The 19871-nt window shown below is 39.6% G+C and overlaps 1 protein-coding gene across 1 annotated transcript in view; it reads right to left on the bottom strand.

The window, feature by feature from the left end:
- Positions 1 to 19871, bottom strand: part of lrguk (leucine-rich repeats and guanylate kinase domain containing) — an 82548-nt gene that overhangs the window by 57251 nt on the left and 5426 nt on the right. The window contains exons 2-3 of the mRNA XM_060903441.1: positions 19155 to 19253; positions 233 to 314 (exon numbers count right to left, since the gene is read on the bottom strand). Of these exons, the coding sequence (XP_060759424.1) occupies positions 233 to 314; positions 19155 to 19253 (181 nt within the window). The remainder of the gene's footprint in view (positions 1 to 232; positions 315 to 19154; positions 19254 to 19871) is intronic.

The following is a 19871-nucleotide window of genomic DNA, read 5'->3' as shown; positions in this document are numbered from 1 at the left end:
CAGAAAGTACAGGAGAGGGATGGATGAACAGTGGCTGCACACTGTCCTTTTTTTATCCAGGTTTGCAAGGGCAAGGACATTTATTTTATCCTGAGGATAAAAATAACATGCCTGACAAAAGATTAATACAAGTGTAAAATGTTACATTATCATCATCATCATCATGTGTTTCTAAGGTAGATAAATAAGTAAACAAACAAACAATGAAAAATGAACAAATAAAGATTTGTACCTTTTATTTTGTTGTTGGGGAGTTCAAGTTGTTGAAGATGGATGTAGTTGGACAAAACAGATACATTTTCCAAACTTTTCCTCTAAAAGCAAGCAAACAAACAAAGGAATTCACAAATAAATTTCAAAAGGATAAAACAGCAGGATTATGTAAAGACAAATGCTTTTTCCTAATCTCAGTTTCACGATAGAGATATATGTATGAGATTCCTTAATCCAGGGCTTTTCAAAGTGTGGGGCATGCCTCCCCTAGGGGGCGCCAGAGTTCTTCAGGGGGGGTGCAACGTGAGGAAGAATAAACCAGAATAAGTTACTTGTAGCGAACGCTGTAATATTAGTATTTTTGTGTATTATTTGTTCATATTTAATATTCAATGTTGTTTTTGCTCATACTTATTTGCATACTTAATCTGAAAATTGTTCAATCACGTCATGTGAGCACGTCATTTGGTCATGTGATGCTATGGGGAGGAGCGTGAGTTTCGTTTCTTCACATGTTCAGTGTGCTCGAGCGGTATGATGAAGATGTATGAGAGACTGTGCAATATGGAGACAAAGACTGCTAGCCACTCCTAACCTTCGGGTTGAAGGCGTACACGGTATGTTTATTGACATATTTGTGTCATATTTCCTGAAGGCATTAATATTATGGGTATTAAGTGAAACATTTCATGATGGTTTTACTGATGTGTATTTGCTACCGTGTATTTCTTTCAGTTTTCACAGTGGTTTCAGCGTTTGCTCGTTGTAATAAAACACTTGAATCATCAGTCGGAGCGTGGCATTTTTATTTAACCTGAAGAAAAAAGTTGGGAGTCAGCTATAGTGAAAACGTGGGAGCCTACAGCGAGGCCGGTGAAGACGCGCAGCGAGGCCAGAGAGGGAACCCCGCACCGAGCAGGACACGTGAATGTAAGCTCTGACTCGTCGCAACCACAGGCCATGGCAAGATGGAAGAGACCGTCAGTGTCGCAGCTTGAAGACCTCGCACAACACCACCCACAACTACTTTGCTGCTCTGGTCGTCGTTCAAGGTGACTGTTTCGTCGGCTCCGCTTGAAGAACAGCAAGGTCGGACTCGCGCCATAACAGCGAGTGAGGACAGTGCTGCCGCTGCAGCAGGTCACCGCAAGAGGGCAACAGCGCGTTGTCTTCTGACAGTATCGTGAGTGGATGCAAGCCGTCAGGTTTAACGTTCCCTTTCTTTTATAAGAAATGAACACTTCTTATATTGCAAATAGATTGTAAATTCGTGTGAAATGGCCATTATGTACAGAATATTTGTGCCCTGCGTTTAGTAAGCATTGGAGATTGTTGTATCAATCATATTGTGGTGTGGATTCACTGTACGCTTAGGTTTAATACGTGTGTAATTTCTATTTGAAATTAATATTGTAACTTTCTTGTAGCTTAAGTTCTGTGTTCAAGATTTTGACTACTTTTTATAGTGTTGTTTTAAAGTAGTTAAGAAAATGGATCAAAGCAAGGGAGATACTCTTGTACTTGAGGGAGTAATTCAGGCTCTTGAAGAAGAACAAAGAGAATTACAAACTAAGTTAGAGACTGTAACAGATGCAACATTAACGGAACAAATGGAAGAACGCATAGCTGAAATTGATAAAATTCTGCAAGCACATAGTGTAGAGAGCCAGGAACCAGATTTTCAACCTGAACAATTGAGGCGCTCAGAAAGAGAACGAATACCAACAGAAAAGTGGCTTGACTATGTAAAGCAAGAGAGTGCAAAAAAGGAAAGAAAGTTTATGTTAATGTATGTAAACTTCAAGGCTGAGATTCAGTACATTAGGAGCAAACTTAAAGAAGAATGTGACAAGATACAACTAGACAGTATGGTGACTTCTTTGGAAGAATATGAGTCGCACTTAAAGCAAGAATATGAGAACTTGCGTGCAATGACTACACCTTCTCAAGACATAAGAAGGAGAATGGATAGCTGTACCTCTGTAACTAAAGAAGTAATTACACTGCTAAATATGCGTCGCTCAGAAGTGGGCAAAGAGTTTGATGATGCTGCAGTTAAGGAATCGCTCTTACAATTACTTCAGAGGGAAGATGCTAGATCAATTTATGGGTCCACTTATCAAGGGCAGGTGTGGTTAGTCTACCAGGTAGTCAGGTGTCAATAAAGAAAGCTGAAGCAGCAGCATCAAACGGGCTGAAATTAACAGAGAAAGTGAAATAGCTGCACAAAGAAAAGAGGTGCTTGCCCAGCAAGATAAATTAAGAATGCTGGAAAATCAAAGGGATCTGGAAGCTATGCAGGCTGAATATGTGTATGCCGAGGAGGAAATAAAACTTAATGCTGAAATAGGAGAAAATAAAGAAATAACTCGGCCTCCAAGTCAGCCCCAAACTCAGCATACCAAAGCTCCACATGCTCAGATTCCCTATGGCATATCAGTCCCTCCTCGTTCAGAAAGACAATCGGAGGAAAAATTGAATGAAGCATCACTAGTGCAAGCCTTTAAAGAATCTCTGATGGTGACCAGACTTCCTGCACCCGAGCCATCCTTCTTTACTGGTGATCCGCTAAAATTCACTGAATGGCGCACCAGCTTTAAAGCACTTATCGAAACGAGCTGCAGAGACCCAGCACATAGACTGTTTTATCTGAGAAAATACATAAGTGGGGATGCACTATCTGTGTTGGATGGAACGTTTTACAGAAGCGATGAAGAAGCATATACACAGGCTTGGGATGCCCTGAACAAGCGCTATGGCCATCCTTTCATAGTGCAAAGAGCCTTTCGAGGTAAACTTAGTAGCTGGCCCAAGATAGGACCAAAAGACCCACTAAAATTAAGAGAGTTCAGTGACTTCCTGGTCTCATGTAAAAATGCCATGTCTCACGTACAAGGTCTGAAAATGTTGGATGATTGTGAGGAGAATCAAAAATTGCTTCAAAAACTTCCTCACTGGGCAACAGCTCGATGGAATTGGCATGTCACCAAGACATTGGATGACAACAAGCTAGGGCTGCACAATTAATCGAATTTAATCGAAAATCGCGATTTTGGCTGCCATGATTAAATTAAATGAAAATCGTGATTTATTTCCATTTAAAATGCGAGCTCTGCTGTATATCTGATCAAGCACTTTTTGACCAGTACTCCGCCAAACCATTAGGGGGCGAACCGACGCATGTAAGGTTTCATTACTCCGCCTAAATAAGCAAGCAAGCCAAGTGCAGAGTTGCCAGATTGGGTGGTTTTAAGTGCATTTTGGCGGCTTTTGAACATATTTGGGGCTGGAAAACATCAGCAGCATCTGGCAACACTGGCCAAGTGCGCAGAGCTTCAGTGCAGCGGTATCTTCTTCAAGGGGTGATAGCGTGAGAGTAGGTAACAGATTGAGGTGAGAGAGAAAAGCTAACTATGTCGGAACAACAGTCTATTTAGCACTGGAGGCAATGTTGTGACCTGCCTTCGCTCATGTTTAAAGCCAGAGCATGTTGATAGGCTGCTCTTTCTAGCTAAAAACTTGTAGGCCTCAGTATAATGCTATGTAATTGTTGCAATTGAGTTTTCAGTTCCTTCATCCTTTGGTAATTTCTTGGATAAATTTCATTTATTTGTCATTTGGAAATCAGAATTTCTCTTTTAAATTTCATTCTGCACTGAAAGCTATTCATATTGTTTGTTTGAATATAGTGAAATAAAATTTAAGTGATTTCCCTAACATCAAGAATAATCGTGATTAATAATCATGATTACAATTTTGATCAAGATAATCGTGATTATCATTTTTTCCATAATCGTGCAGCCCTACAACAAGCCATATCGAAGTTTTGAAGAATTCTCAGACTTTATAGCAGAGGAGGCCCGCATCGCATGCAATCCTGTTTCCTCTCTTTACGCTCTGAAACATACAGAGGAGAAAACAAGTACAGACACAAAACGCCTCAAAGCCAGAACTCTAGTGACATCAACAAAGGTTGCTCAAGGGAAAAGTCAAGCTTCTAAGGATTCAGGTGAATCAGCAGGCTCTGCAGTTAATCCATCTGCTGCTCAACCAAAGAAACCAATAAAATGTATATGCTGTCAGCAAAATCACTTCATTTACAAATGTGAACAATTTGCTGCTTTTCCCCTTGATGAAAAGAAAACATTCGTCAAGAACAACAATATGTGCTTTGCTTGCCTGAGAGTTGGTCATGTTGCAAAGGATTGTTGGAAAAGGGCTACTTGTAATATCTGTAGAAAAAGCCATCCAACTCCGCTTCATGACGAACGTGCTCAAGAAGAAAAGCCTGAAGCAAGTCAACAGAAAGACAATTCCTCTACTACCTTGTGCAGTGTGAACATGGATAATGCAGACAGCACCTCAATGATTGTCCCTGTGTGGCTCTCTAGTGCTGTCAAGAACAGCCCTGAGATCTTGGTGTATGCGCTGCTGGATACACAAAGTAGCAATACATTCGTTAATCAAGATGTGTGTGAAAAGCTTCAAGCCCACACCGAACCAGTCAAGCTCAAGTTGTCAACAATGACTGACAGGTCAATAGTGAATTGTCACAGAGCCACTGGGTTAAAGTTGAGAGGATACGGTTCAGAAGAATGCATTGAGCTACCACCAGCATACACTAGAGAATACATCCCGTTGGAGAAGACCAGTATTCCAACTCGGGAAACGGCCAAAGGATGGGCACACTTGCTTAGCCTAGCTGAAGAGATGCCAGACTTGCTTGACTGTCCGGCTGGACTCCTGATAGGTTACGACTGCACAAGAGCTCTAAAACCAAAAGAGGTAATATCAGGAAATGAGCGTGAGCCATACGCAGTAAAAACAGACTTGGGGTGGAGCATAGTTAGTGCCAAAATGCCTACCACTGGTAGAGGGCCAAAGGCAGGATTCTGTTATTGCATCTCTGTGAAAGAAATTCCACCTATTACACCTGCATGTGCAATTAAGGCATTAGAGGCAGACTTTCAGGATACAGACAGGACAATTTCTCAAGAAGATATCCATTTCTTGCAAATTCTAAATGAGAAAATTCATCATAATGAAAATGGACATTTGGAGATGCCACTTCCATTTAGAGAGCGCCCCCAGCTGCCTAACAACAAACATCTAGCCACAGTCAGGGTGAAACATCTAAAGGGGAAGATGGAGAAAAATCCCAAATATAAGGAGAACTATGTTAAATTCATGGTCAATGTTTTCAATGATGGTGATGCGGAGGAAGTGTGTGCAACACCAAAGGATGGAAACACATGATACAACCCACACCATGGGGTGTATCACCCAAGAAAGCCTGAAAAGATAAGGGTTGTTTTCGATTGTTCCGCCAAATACGAAGGCACCTCGTTGAATGACCACCTACTCACAGGGCCTGATTTAACAAATACATTGACTGGAGTGCTGTGCAGATTTCGCCAGTCTCCCATTGCAATCAACTGTGACGTTGAGAAAATGTTCCACCATTTCCATGTTACTCCAGACGATCGGGATTTCATGAGGTTTCTCTGGTGGGAGAATGGGAATACCAAGAGTGAGCCCAAAGAATACCGCATGAGGGTGCACATATTTGGAGCAGCGTCATCACCAGGATGCGCCAATTACGGCATGAAATACCTCGCCACTAAGTATGAGAATGAGTACCCCCTAGCAGCAAGTTTCATCCGGAGAAATTTTTATGTGGATGATGGACTTGTCAGTCTGGATTCTGTTGAAAGAGCCAAATGACTAGTCCATGAAGCAAGAGAAGTCTGTAGTAAGGGATAACTGCGTCTGCACAAGTTTGTGTCTAATAACAGAGCTGTCTTGGAGACAATTCCAGAGAGTGAGCGTGCTGGTGCAGTGACAGATGTGGACCTAAACTATAGAGAGCTGCCAGTTCAGAGTGTGCTAGGTGTGAAGTGGAACATAGAGATGGATGTCTTCTCATTTAATGTGGTCCAACAGGAAAGAGCAGCCACTCGACGAGGCATCTTATCCACAGTCGCTAGCATATATGATCCACTAGGATTTATTGCCCCCTATATCTTGACTGGGAAAGGAGTGTTGCAAGAAATGTGCAAACGAGGTGTAGGATGGGATGAGCCCGTCCTGCCAGAACTAAGGCCAAAGTGGGAGACATGGCTCCAAGACCTGGACAATCGTCAATACATTCAAATACCACGGTGCTTTGTTCCCAACGATCTTGGCACAATCCAGAAAATTGAGCTGCATCATTTCTCAGATGCCAGTAATTATGGCTATGGGCAGTGCTCTTATATCAGGATCGGAGCTGCTGAACAAGTACATTGCACATTAATAATGGCGAAAGCTAGGGTAGCACCCACGAGGATTGTCAGTATTCCACGTCTTGAGCTCACTGCAGCCACGGTCTCTGCAGCTGTAAGCAAGATTCTCAGGGAGGAGCCTGAGCTAAATATAGATCAGGAGTACTTCTGGACTGATTCGAAGGTGGTACTGGGATACATCAAGAACGAAGCCCGACGTTTTCATGTTTTCGTAGTGAATCGAATCCAGAAAATCAGAGATGCTACTGACCCTAATCAATGGTTTTACATTGAACCAAGTCAGAATCCGGCAGATCATGCCTCTAGAGGGCTTAAGGTGGCAGATCAGATGGCATCAAATTGGTTCAAAGGACCCAAGTTCTTATGGGAACAGGAAATTGTAACCAACCAAACATCCTCAGAGCTACTTATAGGCGACCTAGAGGTCAAAGTCCTGAAAACTGATGTTGTGAAAGAATATGACCTCCTGAATCGGTTGTCAAGATTTTCTGACTGGGTTACATGTCTCAATGTCATTGCACGCATTCAGAGGCTGGCTCGCAGGGACAGCTCTGGGCCCACTACTGTAGAGGAGCGAAAGAAAGCTGCTCTCATGCTGATCAAGGCAGCCCAAAGAGAAGCATTTGGGGAAGAACTTAAATGGCTTAGCCAAACATCACCACAAAAACTCAGGAAAACTCATAAGATGTATGAACTGGACCCATTTCTTGAGGATGGAGTGCTTAAGGTTGGTGGCAGGTTGAGAAGGTCGTCAGCTTCTCTGGAGTTCAAACATCCCGTGATACTCCCAAAAGAAGGCATTGTTACACAACTGATACTTGACCACTGCCATAAAAGAACACAGCACCAAGGTCGAGGACACACACTGAATGAACTCAGAGCCAATGGATATTGAGTAATGGGTGCCAGTAAAGTTGTGGCCAAGTACATCAAGAGTTGCATTACATGTCGAAGGGTGCGTGGCCGAACTCAAGAACAGCGCATGGCTGACTTGCCTATTGATCGAACTGAGCCATCTCCTCCATTCTCATGCACAGGCATTGACTGTTTTGGCCCCTTCTACACAAAACAAGGTAGAAAAGAATACAAAAGGTATGGGCTGTTGTTAACGTGCCTAAGCTCCAGGGCCATCCATATTGAGATGCTGGAAGATCTCACAACTGATGCATTTCTGAATGCATTGAGATGCTTCATAGCAATAAGAGGAACAGTCAGACAAATTCGATCTGACCAAGGTACGAATTTCATAGGAGCAAAGAATGAGTTGGGAAAGTGCTTAATGGAACTGGATGAGGAAAGGATTTCAACCTATCTTGCGAGAAAGGAATGCGACTTCCTTATGAATATTCCTGAGGCCAGTCATATGGGAGGCATTTGGGAACGTCAGATACGGACAATCAGGAGCGTGATGAGTTCTGTCCTTGCTCAAGCTAAAGGAAGATTGGATGACTCCTCATTAAGAACATTCTTCTACGAGGCTATGATGGACATAGCCTCGTAGATTGTGTTTGTTGTGAGCGGGCGACTGTTCACTATGGAAGTGAACAGTCGCCCGCTCACAACAAACACAATCTGTGATCCCAAAAGTGTTGAACCCTTGACACCCAATCATTTACTAACTTTGAAGCCTACTATGCCCCTTCCACCTCCTGGAATTTGTTCAAGAAGATTTATATGCCAGAAAAAGGTGGCGCAGAGTACAGTATCTCTCTGAACAATTCTGGAGCAGGTGGCGACAAGAATACTTGACCAACATCAGCCTTAGACAGCAGTGGCATGTGACAAGAAGGAATATACAGGTTGGAGATGTAGTGATTGTTAAGGATGAGAATACTCCTAGAAATGAGTGGCCACTAGCTAAGGTTGTTGAAGCAAACGAAGATGATGATGGTCTTGTCCGAAAGGTCAAAATTCAAGTAGGTCAGAGAAATTTAGGACCACAAGGTAAACGCTTACCACAACCTTCATATCTTGAGCGCCCAGTTCACAAATTAGTGGTGTTAGTTGAACATAATTCAAAATAGAATAACGTTGAAATAAAATGGAGCAATTCAGTTAACTACTTTAACGAACTATTGATAAAAATTGAGTGTAAAAGTTGGGTTTGAAGTTGATAGAAAATTACAAGTTTTATTCACATTTTGTCTAAATATAGTGAATATAAACCTTTGTAATTTTGGTGGCAGTGTAGCTAACGCTGTAATATTAGTATTTTTGTGTATTATTTGTTCATATTTAATATTCAATGTTGTTTTTGCTCATACTTATTTGCATACTTAATCTGAAAATTGTTCAATTAATCACGTCATGTGAGCACGTCATTTGGTCATGTGATGCTATGGGGAGGAGCGTGAGTTTCATTTCTTCACATGTTCAGTGTGCTCGAGCGGTATTATGATGATGTATGAGAGACTGTGCAATATGGAGACAAAGACTGCTAGCCACTCCTAACCTTCGGGTTGAAGGCATACACGGTATGTTTATTGACATATTTGTGTCATATTTCCTGAAGGCATTAATATTATGGGTATTAAGTGAAACATTTCATGATGGTTTTACTGATGTGTATTTTCCACCGTGTATTTCAGTTTTCACGGTGGTTTCAGCGTTTGCTCATTGTAATAAAACACTTGAATCATCAGTCGGAGCGTGGCACTTTTATTTAACCTGAAGAAAAAAGTTGGGAGTCAGCTATATTACCATTGCGGACATTTAGCGAACTTCAGCTAGCCTTTGCCAGAGACAAAATGGATCAATTTTTAGTACCTAAAGCTACAGTGAGTGAGGAGACAGAGTCTGGGCCAAGCAAAAAAAAAAAAAAAAAGAAGGAAGTATGACCACGATTATTTAAAGTTTGGATTTTCATGGACTGGATCTGAAGATGCTCCACTGCCACAGTGTGTTGTCTGCCAAGAGGTGCTAGCTAACGATGCTATGAGATGTTTAAAATGTGTAAAAAAAAAAAAAAGCACAGATGTTTAAAATGTGTAAAAAAAGGTTTTAAAAAAGCTCATGTTTTAAGTGTAAAAAAAGATGTTTTCAAAAAGCACAGATGTTTAAAATGTGTAAAAAAAATGTTTTCAAAAAGCACAGATGTTTAAAATGTGTAAAAGAAAAAAAAATGTGTACTAGAACCATTTTTTAAAATACGAATGGAACATTAAGTATAGCAACAACAAAAATTATAAGGGGCGCTGTTGTTTATTTGCTCTCTGAGGGGGGGCTGACTCTCCCACACTTTGAAAACCCCTGCCTTAATCAATCAAACAAACAAACAGATATACCACACTGACTGCATTATTTTCTTATAACAGCACGGTCTATAGTGTGTATAATGTTTAATTTATTAATAAACTACACATTGAACAATTTAATGGTTTATAATTAGAAGTAACTGTGGGGAAGTTAGTTCCTGTTCTCACTTATGTTATAGTCACAAAAAATGTGTTTCGTATTTTAGATTATTCACAGGGATGAGAATGAAAAATATTTAAAAAGTCTGAAAAAAGCCGGAGGTTTGGGGGCCGCAGGCACCCAGCGGGGCCCAGGGGCAGAGCCCCGGTGGGGGCCCAGGGGGCGGGAGCTAATGATTTTTGGCTTTTTTTTTTTTACCCCAAAACCATTAATTTTATCAGCAAAAAGTTGCAATTTATTTGGAAATAAATTCCCCTTCTTGGTGGACTACCAGGTGAAAATGATTAAAAACAAGTCTCTTGTACCATATTAACCAATTCACATTTGATTTAAAAAAATCAATGCACCTTTTAATATAAATGAGCTCTACAGTATTATATTTTTGCTATTCATGACTTTGAATACTCTAATCCTTTAAAATGAAGTGCAAACCAGAAAAAAAGTTCTAGCATATAATTCTCTTAAGCTTTCTTCTGATGTTATCATGGTAGCAGGAGCTCTTGCATATTAAGCAGGCAACATTCAACATCACTTATCACTTCCCTTTCAACTGTTGTGTGTACTAACTAGGTTTTATCTGGACAGGATGTTGTGTAATGTAATATACCATATGGTCAATTTGAAGATCAAGATGGTGATTTTGAATTAAAGAACAGGCATGTACAATGGGCATTACATATTGGATATTTTTTTTTTTAATCAAAAACTATAAGTTCATCTCGGCCTAAAAAATTTGGGCAGACGCTCCCGCACGGCACATGCCAACAATTCCCCCCGTCCCCCTATGAAATGAGCAATAAGTAGGAGAGTTATACATGGTATCATACCTAAAATTTTATCAGAAATATCAGATGGTCAGCCACCAATTGTGCAAGTTCTCCCACTTAAAAAGATGAGAGAAGCCTGTAATTTTCATCATAGGTACACTTCAACTATGAGAGACAGAATGGGGGGAAAGAATCCAGGAAATCACATTGTAGGATTTTTAATGAATTAATTGGTAAATTCCTCTGTAAAATAAGTATTTGGTCACCTACAAACAAGCAAGATTTCTGGCTCTCACAGACCTGTAACAACTTCTTTAAGAGGCTCCTCTGTCCTCCACTCGTTACCTGTATTAATGGCACCTGTTTGAACTCGTTATCAGTATAAAAGACACCTGTCCACAACCTCAAACAGTCACACTCCAAACTCCACTATGGCCAAGACCAAAGAGCTGTCAAAGGACACCAGAAACAAAATTGTAGACCTGCACCAGGCTGGGAAGACTGAATCTGCAATAGGTAAGCAGCTTGGTGTGAAGAAATCAACTGTGGGAGCAATTATTAGAAAATGGAAGACATACAAGACCACTGATAATCTCCCTCGATCTGGGGCTCCATGCAAGATCTCACCCCGTGGGGTCAAAATGATCACAAGAACGGTGAGCAAAAATCCCAGAACCACACGGGGGGACCTAGTGAATGACCTGCAGAGAGCTGGGACCAAAGTAACAAAGGCTACCATCAGTAACACACTACGCCGCCAGGGACTCAAATCCTGCAGTGCCAGATGTGTCCCCCTGCTTAAGCCAGTACATGTCCAGGCCCGTCTGAAGTTTGCTAGAGAGCATTTGGATGATCCAGAAGAGGATTGGGAGAATGTCATATGGTCAGATGAAACCAAAATAGAACTTTTGGTAAAAACTCAACTTGTCGTGTTTGGAGGAGAAAGAATGCTGAGTTGCATCCAAAGAACACCATACCTACTGTGAAGCATGGGGGTGGAAACATCATGCTTTGGGGCTGTTTTTCTGCAAAGGGACCAGGACGACTGATCCGTGTAAAGGAAAGAATGAATGGGGCCATGTATCGTGAGATTTTGAGTGAAAACCTCCTTCCATCAGCAAGGGCATTGAAGATGAAACGTGGCTGGGTCTTTCAGCATGACAATGATCCCAAACACACCGCCCGGGCAACGAAGGAGTGGCTTCGTAAGAAGCATTTCAAGGTCCTGGAGTGGCCTAGCCAGTCTCCAGATCTCAACCCCATAGAAAATCTTTGGAGGGAGTTGAAAGTCCGTGTTGCCCAGTGACAGCCCCAAAACATCACTGCTCTAGAGGAGATCTGCATGGAGGAATGGGCCAAAATACCAGCAACAGTGTGTGAAAACCTTGTAAAGACTTAGGCTACATCCACACGACAACGGCAACGAGATTTTTTTTTTAAATATCGCGTCCACATGGGCAACAGATCAGTAAAATATCAGGTTCATATGGCAACGCAACGCTTGCTGAAAACGATGCAATACACATGCCACACCACTACGTGCACTGTAAGACGGTCCCATCGGAGACACCAGAACAATAGAAGAAGTAGATGCATGCGCATAAACCCCTTCTTCTGTAGCATTTAGCATTAGCCACATAAAGTTTTGATTATTAATCAGTAGCGTAAAACGAAAGAGGCGGAAAGAGGAATGAATGGGGGTAGATGGAAGCCGGTACACCAACATTCTGATATCCTCCAGAATTCTTTAATGGTCTGGAATAAATTGAATGCTACACGTTGATGGATTACTTTGTTCTTCTACGCCCTTTTTGAGGAATGTATTGTCGGACTTAAACCAACATCTGAAGAGGTGAGATCACTCCTTTTTTTTTTTTTCCTATGTTTGCTGGCGGGATTGTTTTTGTTTTTGGAAAGCGCACAGGCGGTGCGCGGTTTGGTACTGCTTCCGCAGTGTTTGGACTAAAGACTCTGCCCTAAGGGCTATTCTCTCTCTCTCTCTCTCTCTCTCTCACTTTGCACCATTACACAATAAATATTCACAGTGAAAATATTTTGTAAGCGCGTTTCATGAACCAAGTTATAGGATTTGTTGACAACTCGCATCGAGTTCGTTACACTTCTACCCGGCGTGAAGCACTGACAGTCATGTGGTTGTGACGTCATTGTAAACAAATCCGTTCTACTCATCCAGACGACTTCGCAACGGCGCCGTTGCCAGATTTTTTTCACTCTGGAACCCGTTCTCAAAAGATTTCGTTTTGGGGCACCCAAAACGCCGGTGCCGTGTGGACGCCAGGCCGAAACGATAAACAATTTTATCAGATTCACCTGAATCCGTTGCCATGTGGACAGGGCCTTACAGAAAACGTTTGACCTCTGTCATTGCCAACAAAGGGTATATAACAAAGTATTGAGATGAACTTTTGTTATTGACTAAATACTTATTTTCCACCATAATTTGCAAATAAATTCTTTAAAAATCAGACAGACAATGTGATTTTCTGGATTTTTTTTCCTCATTTTGTCTCTCATAGTCGAGGTATACCTATGATGAAAATTACAGGCCTCTCTCATCTTTTTAAGTGGGAGAACTTGCACAATTGGTGACTGACTAAATACTTTTTTGCCCCACTGTAGATGATACTATGATTCTCCCCAACATGCTACATTAGATAAGCTAACCCCATTTATAAAAGATACACACACATATATATATATATATATATATATATATATATATATATATATATATATATATATACACACACACACACACACACACACACACACACACTAGGGTGCATCAGTTGCCCCCTAAAAATGAAAAGTTCCTCCAATCATGATGCATTTTTGTTTTTATGTTCCTTTTGGTAAGGAAACACACTGGGTGAAATATTTTGACAAAATTCAAAAGTTTAATGGTGGCACCAGGAGCTCAAAGTTATGGAAAAAGCTGCTATTTTATGACTTTTATGGCAAAATTTCAATCACTTTTCATGAAACATTATGGCACCTTATAGAGTATACCAAATATCTTAGATACACATTTTTAGTCCATATTCTAAATATATTATCAAGCACAGTTTGAGTTTTAGCTGTTCATTGAATCATTGTTCAACTACTTTTAAACAATACAAATGTATTATGAATCACATTAATGCTTCTCAATCCCTTGCAAAGGTTCTTAACATCATCTCTGGCTCACAAGAAATCAATAAATGGAGTCCAACATTGTGATTCAAACCTTACGCGAAAACATAAAATAAGCGTTTTTTGGCAAAAAATGAACCTCATGGTGCCACCATTAGACTTTTGAATATGGTCAAAAAATTTTACAGGATGTCTTTACTGGTGAAAAGGAACACCCAAACAAAAATGGCATATTTCACAAAAATTTGACACCAAGGACTGAAATTCTGTAACAGGCTAATGAAAAGATAATGCACAGGCCATGGCATTTTTCTTTTGTTTCTAGTTTCAACTATAGACCTATTGTGCAATAAAAAATAAAAATTAAAAAAACTGTTCCTGCATAAAGGCACCAGTGTGGATAGAAATTCACCTGATGTGTCCCGTACGTAACCTGTTTTCCCTCAATTTGCGTCAACCTGAGATGATGTATCTATTTTTACAAATGCCCATTCCAATTCGAAGCTGTTCCACTAAAGAATCCTTAATGTTAAGTCACAAGGAATTCTTGAAATATTGTGGAAACCAGATAGAATTTATTTGATATTTGAAACAAAAAAAATATTTCATTATATGTAATTACATATTTTTGTAACGCCAAGCAAAAATTTTCTTTTTAAACTAATAGTTTTGCCAATAAGAATGCCTAACTAAAGTAACTGTTAATATCTGGTCATTTTATGATAATATGACATTATTTCTATCATCCCTCACAAGGAAAGAACTTCAATGTGATTATGTGACTTCCTGACTGCCTATGCAAAATTGGAATTGAAATTGTCCCGTACGTAACCAGATTTTTTCAGTCTTCAGAATTTTTGTAAAATTATGGATTTCATAGACCAGATGCCAGAGGGATAAACTGAATAATGTTGTCGATAATTCGAAGAGGTTATGATTAGATCAATCAACAATTCTTCATTCCACATGGGCTTAGAATGGAAAATGAGAGGTTTGTCCCATACGTAACTTAATGATTTTATATAGTAACTTAGGGGGATTAGAAATAGTCCTTAGAGGCATCAGAAAGTTTTTTGATTACTTTATTTTATTAGAAAAAGTATCAATTTTCATGTCTAAGCCTAGTGAGCTACCTCGCTTGGACAAAAAGTTCTGTAATGTGAGAGCAATCATAGGGCTGACATTTTTGAATTTTTCATCAAATGTCCCGTACGTAACTGAAATTGTAGCTCTAACTATTTGTCAGGTAAGCCAAACTATGGTTTTGATAGAATGTCTTAGAGCCATATTAAGACCATTTCATCAGACAATCTGAAATATAAATGGTTGACCATGGTATAGGCATTTAAAAAATGTATTCATATTGTCCCGTACGTAACAACTCAGGGCATAGGTTACGTACGGGACAGTTCCTCTTTAAATCATATATATGGTAAGATTTATCCAACTAGAATTGTTTATTCTTACTAATAGTGACTATTAAGGTGTATGAAAATGAGAAATTAAGAAAATCATTTCATTGCTGTTAAACCTACGGTTCTTCATTCAGACTCTAACTGAAAGTCAATCACAAAAATGCCAACATTCAAGTATTGCATTTCACATAAGAATATAAGTCTGTCCTATTTGTTGAGAGCATATCTCAGATTTGATATTATATGTCACACAGCTAAGATTAGCCCTGGAAATAAACTGAAATTGAGGAGAAGTATATGTATGCTAGCAGTGAGTGTAGGTGAGACGACAAATACCTTTATTGAAGCTCCCTCTGTCTCAGAACCACAAGATGCTGCTTTCGAATTGGTAAGTCACAACAATTAAGCCAAAAACTTTGTACTCCACCATTTCATGGGAATGCCTCACAATCAGAAAGGAGCGCTATTATGCTGTCCACTATGATAGACGTTACTACATAGGAAGAGTCCTTGAAGTGGATGAAGACATAATCAGCATGAAATTCCTTCACAGTGTAAGAATACAAGTATTTCATAATTTCTCACAAATTACTGTACTTTTTGAGTGATTACATAATTGATATTTTTTTGTCTCCTTTCTAGTCTGGTATTCTCCAATTCGCCTGGCCTGGAAAACAGGATATTGAGGAAATTCAAGCTGAGCGCGTTATCTTCGGCCCTGTAGAGCTTCAAGGACATGGTCCATTTAAAATCAGCAAAATAGTGGACCAACAAATCAAGAAAGCTTTCTTCGAATATAAGAGGAAGAGGACAGCAAGGAACTTTCTCAGACATTAATTTCATGACTTCATACTGGTTATGATGTCATTCCAATCAAATTACATGTGTCACCTTGTTTGACATTCTATTTTCAACGAGGTTTTGAATCGGCTTCTGTTTTTTGTATATGTTACATGTACATTTTGAACGTTACAGTAAATGAGTTGACTAAACATTGTCTTACAATACATTCCAAATCTTCAGTTATGTATGCAATCCATAAAGTTGGCTCCTTTTTCAGCAATTTTGCAACCTTTTGTTCAGTATTTAACCAGATGTCCCGTACGTAACCATGTGTCCCGTACGTAACCATATACTTTAAATCATGTCTATAGGTTGACCATTACTTCATAATGCTTGATACTGATATAAATATCACTTGTGAATATTCTATCAAATTTATGAATATTTTTGTGACAATTCTGATACTATATAATAGATGAGGATAATTGGAAGGGAATCACATGCTGGCACATTAGGGACACAAATAATAATGTGAAAATATTTTCAGTGTTCACTTCTTCCACTGACTTCTAAAGAAAAGATCCATTTTGGCAACCTCAAATAGTTTACAGAAATCAATATCAGATCTTTTTTGGCCTTTTATTGTATTACTCTGGGTGCGGTGCCTTGGTCCCGTACGTAACTATTGCTGACTTAGCATGTTCATTGATCAAAAAAAGTACTGAAACATTGGTTTTTTTCTTAGATTTTTGGCATTCTTATCAGCTGGATACTACGCTCAATGAAAACATACTTTAATTCAAAATTTGGGAAAGTCAATTTTTCAACCCTCTGGTTGACAGCAGTGTCAAATAATTATGAAACATGCCAAATGCATCAGATTTTATGAAAGTGAGGGCAACTGATGCACCCTAACACACACACACACACACACACCATGGCATATACATTATAAATATAATGAATCATTGAACAGGCAAAATAATTTTCAACCTACCTTTGTGTTTTTTGGTGTATATGTGAAGTTCGATAGTCCTTGTCCCTCTACTAGCGTAGTTTATCTTGTCAGAACACAATGAGCAAAGTACTTTTCCTGGGACGTCTAGTTTCCGTATGTGATCACCGAGCTTCGTTGTGACAGTCTGCTTGTCGATCTCGACATTCAGTGTTCTTTCTAACCAAGCCCATCGAAAACAGTTCTTTATTCCTGCACCTTTATCAATCTCCCTCGCTCGATCCTCTTCTTTCTTATCTAGGACTTTTGCCATTGTCGATATGCTAAAATATCCCGCCTGAATACGTGTCTTTCCGATGTTACAAATGCGTATCATCAAACAGTGTGTACGGTCGGTGAACGGCGACTGCAAGCCACGCGTGGAGAGCATGCGCACTTGTGTTTATACACTGCACGCGATGGGATTTCCCGAAAATTCTACCGCAAATAAGTCGAACACTGTCGGAAAAGTGAATGTTAATTACGACATGTCGAAAGACTCAAGTGTGTTAATCCGGAGCCCACCAACATATCGTTAACCATACACCCCCCCCCAAAAAAAATTTCTTAACGGATTTACATCAATCTCAAAAACGATCATTTTGGTCTGAAAAAGTCGGAAATCCGCCAATCGGCGGAAAATTCTCATCCCTGTATTCAAAATATCCAGTGTTTACCTTGATGACACTTTGTACACCACTGGCATTATCTTAACCAGCTTCATGAGGTAGTCACCTGGAATGCTCAATTAATGTTCAGTTAACCTCAATGTGCCTCGTCAAAAGTTAATTAGTGGACGAGTTTCTTGCCTTCTTAATGCGTTTGTGATCAAACAGTAAGCAGTAAATAATAAAAAAAAAACACAGTAAATAGCCCTATTCAACACCACAACTGTAATAATCCATATTACATCAAGAACCGCTCGACTAAGTAAAGAGAAAAGACAGAAGATCATTCAGGTTACAGGTGGAACGACTGCCCGAGCCGTGCTGTTATACAGAAATAATGCACACATTCTGACCAATCAGATCTGAGAATTCAACTGCACTGTGGTGTAGTTTTGTATAACTGCATGTACCAAAGTGTGTTATTCCACTTATAACACAGTGATTTGCCAATAATTATTATTTTTAATTCATTCATAAACAACAAGACACCCTTTTTAATTATTTATAGCTACATATAATGATTCAAGAATTCAACCATGCAGTGGTATAAAATGACAATCATCAAGTTATTTCAAGGCTTAAATAATTATAAAATGTAACTGTTTTAGTTATTTAGCTAATGTTGTTATTTGAACTGAGATGGCATTTAGTATTGTTTTTATAGTACAAACTAAACTTTTTGTGATTAGTCTTCTGCTTTCTTCTGTGACAGATTTCTGAATGAAACGTCATGTTTGGGTGAAAAAGCAGTCATTCTAAAATATACATTAAACCTGAATCCCGAGGCTGAAGTGCACGTTCAACCCCAGTGGCAATTTTAAAATCTTAAATGATTGTTTTTAATGTTGCCTCTATAATAGTGATTTTATTTTGAGTAGCGTTGCTGCCTCACAGCTCCAAGATTCCTGGCTCGATCCTGAGCTCCTGTTTCTGACTGGGTGGAGGTTTGCATGGGTTTACTCCAGGTTCTACAGTTTCCTCCCAAAAACATGCCAGTGATCCTGTGATAGGGCTCAGGATCTACCCTGACCAGGACAAAGCAGTTACTGAATGTGAGTGAGTGAGGGCTCCATTTAATTTTATATATGGCTGAACAAATTCATAAAAACCCTAATGTCTGATTCAAATCTTTTCCACCAATGATGCATTAGAAACAATAAAACAAAAACAATTCAACAACTTGACTCTTGAGATAAAAGCTTATTGATATTTTTTTAAGTGAATGCTAACAAAACCTTCCCTTTAAGGAAAATATTTTCTGTGGGATGGATCTGCTAATTTGGTACTCTTTTGGAAATGAGTCTGGAATTCTTTTAATATTTCAAAATTTTGTTTCTACAAAAATTCTTGCAGGTTTCGTTTTGATTACTGAGGTTAAGTGTAGGTTTAGATTTACTGTAGGTCCTCGGTCCTTACAAGGATAGTAAGAGAAATGTGTGTGTGTGTGTGTGTGTGTGTCTCACAGGTATAGAGAGGGACAGGTAGACATGTTGTAGTCCCGTAGCTGAGCGACCCAGGTTGGAGAGATGTTTAGACACTTCATCTGCAGTCAGTTCACCACCCTTTATTTAAAAAAGAAAATACATATATATGTTACTTATTATTAGTAGTAGTAGTAGTAGTAATAATTGGGGAAGCCATGGCCTAATGGTTAGAGAAACAGCTTTGGGACCAAAAGGTTGCTGGTTTGATTCCCTGGACCAGCAGGACTGGCTTAAGTGCCCTTGAGCAAGGCACCCAACCACTCTGGCGAGAATGGTGGCGTACCTTGTGTCTGATTAGCCAATGAAAAACTGATGATGTGATTATCAGTTCAGGCATTGAACCTGACTGACTGAGTAGTAGTAGAAATATTAACTTAATAGGAACTTGTTCTTGATTCTAAGATGGCAGCTCAAACCAATCTGTCCATTTTCCTCTGACCTCTCTTATCAACAAGGTGTTTCCACCCACAGAACTGTCACTCACTCAGTGTTTTTTGTACCATTCTGTGTAAACGCTACAGACTACTAAAACACTTACCTTCCTATGAGCATAGACCACTAACAAGAGCTTTCCATCTAGTTCTATTTTGTGCAGTTTTCTCTAGTGTGTTGACCATGAATAGCTTCTAGATCCCACTTCACTTTCAATGCCTCTCCTCCAGGTGTTTCTGGGACAACCTCTTTCCCTTTTTTCCT

The sequence above is a fragment of the Neoarius graeffei genome, chromosome 21 (assembly GCF_027579695.1).
Source record: "Neoarius graeffei isolate fNeoGra1 chromosome 21, fNeoGra1.pri, whole genome shotgun sequence".
NCBI lineage: Eukaryota > Metazoa > Chordata > Actinopteri > Siluriformes > Ariidae > Neoarius > Neoarius graeffei.
Note: the sequence above shows the minus strand (reverse complement) of the source record. Positions and strands in the feature narration are given on the sequence as shown.